Raw genomic sequence first — 8068 nt, 5'->3', positions numbered from 1 at the left:
AAACAATTTTCCCCTATATGATCATGTGGGGCAATGTGGGGGTTGAGGGTCACGGTCTCAAAATATTGCTTTATAGACAACGAGTTCAGTGTACCCGATTTAACAAAAATAAGCCAAAAATTACGCAAGCTTGCCGATTGGAAAATAGAACCAGTCTATTATCGTCAACACATAATGCGTTGCTAAATTCTATCAACACGCGTTGTTGCAACGTATTACCGTATTTTTACACCTAAGGTCATATGAGGGTCGGTCAGTATACAAATAATAGCGTGTGAGCCTGGCCCCTTCAGACGGGGTGTTTGGTACCAGTTTGGAGGGGTGGCTGGACTGCTACCAGAGATAGTTGACATCATGAGCTACATAAATCACAGTCTATAAGGTATGAAAAGTAATTGAAAAAAGACAATGTATTATTTTCCTGCTCCAATGTATTTACTAATAAATTGGCAAATGTACATCACGTTTGATTACAGCAACTGTTGCTTTCATGGGCAATCAAGTGAAAAGCGCCCTCTTTGGCAAGTAGAAAACACCGTTGTGACATGGCGCTTATATCTACGTCAAGGGCGTAGTCTTAGCTCTCAAATGCCCTTCAATTTGCTTGTTTTAATCTTGAGATATGTTTATTTAACAACGAAAGGGTAAAATCACAATTGTGCAACTTTTAATAGGGAAGAGAGCTGTCATGTAAATCAGTGATAGCTGATGTTGATGCGTTAAATGCACTCCCCCCTTCGGGGCTCGTGCATTAGACGCATCAGCATCAGCGCGCGTGCATTATTTTTTTCTAATTTTTTCTCCCAACAAGTAATACGCGTTCATTAACCTATAAGTTTGCAATATTTGTTTGTCTTTTAACATGTCTTGAGTGACAAAGAGAACAGAATTTACCATGATAAAATCATTGACATGCACATGTATTCAATGTTACAGCAGAATGTAAATTATTATTTATCTTTTAATCTGTTTTAAGTGGAAAAGAGAATCAATATTCCTGTATCATGATAAAAAAATAAAAACAATACAATTTTTTTGTATTGTTGTGTAATTGATGCATTCTTTTGATTTCACGAAGGAACTCTTGATACACTTGATGCTATCACTGATTTACATGTACAACCCCCTTCCCTAGTAAAAGTGGCACAATTGTGGTTTTACCCTTTCGTCGTTAACTAAACATATCTAAAGATTAAAACAAGCAAATTGAACAGAACAAACGGCATTTGAGAGCTACAACTACGCCCTTGACGTTGATGTAAGCATCATGTCACAACGGTATTTTCTAATTGCCAAAGAGGGCGCTTTTTTACCGGTATGGCACTTTATCACGTTTATTATGTATTATCACTCCTGGTAAATTTCAACAAAAAAATCCATCAACCCTTAATTGCTAAAATCATCAACCTGGTTTCCGCCTTAAGTCGTCAACGCATTTCGGAAAGAGTGATACACCACAAACGGCACCAAGCACCAAGAACGTAAGTCCATAACTTCCAGTTTGATCGAACAACCAACCTAAAATTAAAATTAAATGATTGCAGAAAAAAATGAGACATTTCCAAAGAACATACACCCAAATCAAAGCAAACCAAATCCGCCATATTCGCGTGTCGCTCACAGACACCAAAATAGTGCAAGTTTATTTCGCATGTCCGAGTGCGGTTGTTTGCGTTTTGCGAGTGTTATGTGCTAATAATGCAACGCATGCTATATCGATATGAGTGCAAACCGTTTTAACACTCAAGTTTACAGAAGCAAATTATCTTCAGATGTCGGGCTTTGGCCGATAAATACGGAAGTACGCTTTGTTGGTCTCCATCATGCGGGTATTTTTTTTGGGGGGGCTTTTGGGGCGCCAGCCCCCCGGGGGTAGAAGCAAGGGGCGGCCAAAATGAAGGGCGGCAAAAACAGGGGCGGCCAAAACGAAGGGGGCGGCAAAAAGAATTAGTAAATAAAAAAGGGCGGAAAAATTTGATAAAGCATAAAAATTTTTGAAAAAATGGTACTATACATCAAAATGTGCTTCTTTTAGGGCGCTTGCGCCTGAAACCCTTTTTTTTTTTTTTTTTTTTTTGCTCTTCACTTTTTCAAACGACCGAGAAAAAAATTGGGGCAACCTTTTCGGGCTGTTGAGGAAGGGGCGGCAAAATTGAATTTTCTTCAGCCCCCCCCCCCCCGGGGTTGGGGGGCCACGGTACGCCACTGTCCATGCACGACAGGCCAATAAGACGGATTTATAGTGTTACGTAGAATAAGCCAAATCGGCATTGAAATTTGCAATGCATTGTGTGCAGTTTTGGGACAATTTGCCCTCTAACCTATCGGAAAAATTGGTTTATGTACGTACAGAATATTAATTAAAATGTTTTAATAGAATATAAATTGTTTAAAAATTATAAATATTACATATATAAACTAATTATTTAAAATATTGTTAATGAAAACAATAATGAATGCTTGAACAATAATTAGAGCAATTTCCCCGATATGTTAGATTGTCCCAAAATCGAAAGTTACAATGCCGATTGGGTTTATTTCGGGTGAATAATATTCTTTTACTTACTAATCTACAACAAATGAAACGCAAATTATTTTTTTGTTTTTTTCAAACATCCGGCGTTTGGTATTCATACTGTCCTTTTCCTTGTTTTATCACGATACAATTAAAGAGCCTCATATAAACTGAAGATAATGATTACGACGACGGTGATGATGATTACAGCGACGATGGTTGCAACTAGACTGCTGCCCTCATTCGTCAATCTTCTGGATTGACGACTGAGAAAACTACATGGAAAAAAAGTGGCGGACTTTTGCAACCAGATTCTGGTTGCACATGAATATTAAGTAGGTTGCAAACTTTCACTGAGAATGCGCAGTTGTGTCCAAGACCGAGTTTGTTGTTTTTAGAACTTCAGAGCGTGATCTTGTCACAACGGCGCACCGCGGCGCAGTACACACGGCATTAACCAAAGTCGCAAGCATGGGTCCGCCACAATTTGAACTGTAAGATAATCAGTCGTCATTACGAAGCATAACATAGTACATGCGCAGTGTAGACGGCTGGTGGAATACGTCTAGGTTGCGACAACGATTACAAGGATGGTGGTTATCACGGTTGTTTGATGTATATAGAATTGGCTTCATTATTGACTAAATGCAAACTATAGATGGCGCTATTTACCCTAAATCATATTTCTTCATTTGCAAGTGGTAGGTGATTAATACTGTCATTAAAACAGCTGGAATAGGTGAAACAAGCAACAAAGAAATTTTATAAACATATTTCATCAAACAATAAAAGGAATTATCTGTATTAAAAGCTTGAAAGAGTAATTTCCAGTAACTAAATAGCGCCACCAATGTTGTCATTAATAGATACATTTTATATCCGAAAATGCTATAAAAGTGAATAATTTTATTTAAAAAAAGGGAAATCAAAGTTGAGAATGACTCAAAAGCATCTGTATACATTAGCATGATATCAAATTTAGCTGTTTAAGCCTAAAATGTGGTTGTACATGATGTTTTGTTTGAAAAACTAATAAATAATAAATCAAACAACCGTGTTATAAAGAGAATTATGATTTCAACAACGTCAACTACTACGTCACAGCTAAAAATAAATGATAGGTTCTTGTAACAACACTTACCACATACGAATCCACTTAAAAGAGAAGAAAATCCATATCCTGCATATAACCATCCAATAGCATTAATCATTTGGTTTTCATCCAAGACATCAACAAGTATTGCATAACATGATGAAGTCATGATTCCTCTTGCTAAACCATATATAATAGAACACGTAACCACTCCAAAATACGAGAAGAAGTAACTAGCTACATAATCCAGAACAAAAGAACATGAAATAACAGTAACTGAAGAATAAAGCTGGACTTGATTTGATAATAGCTTTCCCAAGAGAGGTAATAAACAATTACCAACTAAATTACCGATACCACCAAGAGTTGCAACCATGGATGCTTCATAGGGTGAGAAGCCCAAATCGAGAGCATGAGGCACTATATAGATAAGCCATCCAGTTGTAGCATATCCATTCCCAAGATAAATGGACATGATAGCCAGAAAAGTAGAGTTGAAAAATAAATCTATGTCCAGGCTACGAGTTATGTTGCGCAATTGGCTGATTCTTGTTCCACGAGTATCTTCCGCTTCTTTTGAAAAGTTACTTTGTGATAACAAACCATACGTTTGGTCTACTGGTTTGAACAGCGCGCCACAACATATAGAATGAAAAGTTATTCCACAGAGTAGAAGCATTGCACCTCTCCATCCGTATATATCCCGAAATAACTGAGTGATAAGAGGCATTACGATCATTCCAAAAGACATACCACAACTAAGAATTGAAACAGAAATGTTGTAATATTTGTCGAAGTATGTTGGTAGAACGCCATACGCTACGGTTGTGGTCCCGGTCGAAAAACCTAGAAGAATAATAATAATAATAATAATAATAATAATAATAATAATAATAATAATAATAATAATAATAATAATAATAATAATAATAATAATAATAATAATAATAATAATAATAATAATAATAATAATAATAATAATAATAATAATAATAATAATAATAATAATAAAAAACAAATAATCGTTGTTATATTATAATAGAAAAATGTTTATCACATGAAATATCGCTTTATGATGATTTGGAAAGTTAATTATATAAAATTCATTGTAAAACGATGATCGTATATTGATGGGGCTTTAGAGGGTCTCAATATTTTCAAACCATCCAAACATATTTTGGTCAACCTTTATTGAATTTCAGAATATTCAGTTTCAGAATATTGTTTTATCTTCTCCTGATCCAAAAAGCCTCTTTAAGCCATCTGTTAGTTTTATCCGGCTCTCTGACTATAGACTAATCCAACGAGCCAAGTAAAGTTCATCATCATTTGGGTCCCATCATTCATTACTGGGTTTTATCCGCAACAAACTGGTGTTGTGACCGCCCAATTGGGAAGATAAAAGCCGCTTAAATTGTACTGTGTTGTAAGCTTTCTTTTGCCTACGTGTAACACGAGTGATGGAATGCAGTTTTAAATCCCCGCCTAGGCTGCTTCATTTCACATTTCAGGTCGGATGGAACCCAGCAATGATATAAAATTGGACGGAGTGACCATGATACCTGAATATATCGGTTGAGCTAGAGTTTTCAAATACCACGTGAGACGAAGTCGAGCGTGATATTTGAAAACTCTAGCGAGAGCGATACATTCAGGTATCATGCGAAAGTATCCGTCCAACTCTGTCATTATTATGTCTTCAGAATCCTTTTTGGTCAAAAACACGATTTTTAGTATAAAAAAAACACGATTTTGCTTACAAATGTGACTTCTGCTCAAAAATGTGATTTTTGGTCAAAAATATGATTTTTGGTCAAAATATGTTTTTTTGGTCAAAAATGTGATTTTTGGTTAAAATATGATTTTTGGTCAAAAATATGTTTTTTATATATATGTCACAATTTACAAAACAAAAATCACACCAAGAGAGCCATACATGGTGACCTTTGCACATAAAATAAATGAACTATGCACTCTATGAAGAGGTTAAAAATATGAAAAAAACCTGTAGCTCCAGGCGACCGATACACACATTTATCGGACAGGTAGGTTATGTACAAATGTATAGGATGCAAGATTCTGAAGACCTAATAATGCGTGAAATTGGATTCGTCTATACTGCCCCAACAAGACAAAAACTGACATAATGACGTTTTTGAGATAATGGGAAAAACCGTGAATAGTTTCCATAGACTTGTACAGGATGACTTTGGCCTGATCCCATTCAGTGTTGTGGTCTGTACTAAATCTCAATATTTGAAATGACCGTAAGTCAATGATAGCAGAAATATGTTGATCCGCGATGGAGGATTTACCAGTTGGTCTAGTGTTATGCTATAGTTTAAATTGTTGCTTTATCCTTTTGGTGTTCCTGGAGCCTGACACCGAAAAAGCGTCCAGTTTCACCGATATATGATTTTGGACAATAAAAGGCTAATGTGATTGCATCAAAATGCTTCTGAATTTTGAAGGGGATCTTACTTATCCTTTGGGTAGACTAACGTATGGCACAGATTTCTGTGTCATTTGCTAGCTGTAGAGAGACCATGTTTCCGAAAACACCAACAAGGTCTTTGGATTCATCAGCTTCGTATGTCTTACTGTTGGTGGTTTCTCTTGGTTTTTGTTTCGTCATTGCCCATGCAGTCAAGTTTAGCCACAAATTGAAAACGCTTTGTGGATGTTTTGCTGTTTTTCCTCTGTGTCACCTTCTGGTGGGGTGGGTGATGGGAAGAGGACTACACGTATTGACCGTGAGTTTTTAAAACTTTAAATGCAATTTTAACAAAACCATCGAGTTTTACCATAAAAACATCTGTGATCAACTCATCACAACGCCAGCTGTGACAGTCTTGAGCTCTTAAAAATATAATGACAAGTGGTATGGGTTGCCAGTCTGTAGAAACTATTACTAATAAGAATATATCAGAGAAACATCACTGAAAAAGTGGGTAAAAATATCATCTTTTACCCTAGATTTGATACAGTGAACTTTCCAAATCATGAATCACAACAATCCAGATAAATTTGTCTAAAGATCCGCACCTTATGATGGATATTATGATGGCAGAAGTAATAACAAAATAAGCAGACAAGCAGGTATGTGGCACTCGTTTTTTTTTTTTCTCTACAAACCTGTTATAAGAAGAGCCAATGCCATTTCCATAGTATTTGAAGCTTCATATGCACAGAGGAGTCCAATAGCAGACAACAATCCGCAAATAGTTATTGTAAAACGCGGTTGTATGGTTTTGCTGACCGCACCAGATACGATACCTGAATGTAAAAATGTTTACAAATAACCCAGCAAACACAAAACGTTTTCGACATCATTCGCAAAAGGTTATAAAAGGTTTAAATGTCGGGTTATATAAAGGATACATTAATGGTATAAAACGTTTTCATAACATTAAATAACATTTGTTGGTAATTTACTGCTTTAATTTAATGTTTGCCTTGCCCAAAATATTTACAATAACGTTTTTAAAATGTTTTCACGACCTTTATATAACCCGACATTTAAACGTTATTAAAACGTTTTGTAAAAAACATTTTAAGAACATTTCTGTGCTTGCTGGGTGCAAATATTTTAACATAATGTTATTTAAGTGTTGACAAAATATTTGGCCAAAAATGTTTGCAAAAACAGTTTACAATTTCGAAAACATTTAAAATATATTGTTGTAGTGTGTTTTCATACAAAACGCTTTAAAACGATTTCATGACCTTTATATAACCCGACATTTTAATGTTATTAAAACGTTTTTACCTAAACCAAAACCCAAAACTTATTTAAAACGTTTTAAAAACGTTTTTGTGTTTGCTGGGAATATATTTATATAAAATAAAAAATAAAATAAAATGATAGGAAGATCTGAAAAATGAATGGAAATGAATGAATAAACAATTAACCCTGACATGACCCAACAAAATTCAACAGCACAAGGAAATTCCGTAGATTTTTCCAAGACACGGAGACCTTGCTACTTTAGCCTATAGGCTACACACCAATTTGTTTGTCATGTGATGCGATCAAGCAAAATCAGTCTGAAGTAGGCACAGGTCAATTTTGGGTTCTTACATTTTCATTTTCAGCGTATTCAAAGCTCCACATTAGTGAAGACTCCATGTCAATACCACCTTTGGTTACAAAGTCACACAAAAATTGAACACGGTACATTAAAAAGAAAGAAACGGAGAAAAATTTAGTTAGAGTACATTAATTGAGTCATTTTAAGCACACATAAAATACATGCAAACAGTGGCGTAGCTGCCTGGGGTAGGGGGGCAATTGCCCCCTGGCAAAAATTGTCTATTTCGTCGCCTGTATTCCATAGTGGTGTATAGTGGGGCGCCGCGAATAAACAACTTTTCGAGAAAATCGGGTTTGAAGAAATGCCAATTTAAAATCGAGTTGTGTAAATCAGACATTCATTATATTTTGTAAATGATGTGAAATT

General features: G+C 35.5%; 1 protein-coding gene across 1 annotated transcript; it reads right to left on the bottom strand.

The window, feature by feature from the left end:
- Positions 1-1037: 1037 nt before the first annotated feature.
- Positions 1038-6878, bottom strand: LOC140149872 (monocarboxylate transporter 12-like). The gene is made up of 3 exons (XM_072171898.1): positions 6744-6878; positions 3657-4454; positions 1038-1518 (listed from the first exon to the last, which is right to left on the bottom strand). The coding sequence occupies exons 1-3, from the start codon at positions 6772-6774 to the stop codon at positions 1403-1405; spliced, it is 945 nt and encodes a 314-aa protein (XP_072027999.1). The 5' UTR covers positions 6775-6878; the 3' UTR covers positions 1038-1402.
- Positions 6879-8068: the final 1190 nt, after the last annotated feature.

The sequence above is a fragment of the Amphiura filiformis genome, chromosome 4, assembly GCF_039555335.1.
Source record: "Amphiura filiformis chromosome 4, Afil_fr2py, whole genome shotgun sequence".
Lineage (NCBI taxonomy): Eukaryota > Metazoa > Echinodermata > Ophiuroidea > Amphilepidida > Amphiuridae > Amphiura > Amphiura filiformis.
Note: the sequence above shows the minus strand (reverse complement) of the source record. Positions and strands in the feature narration are given on the sequence as shown.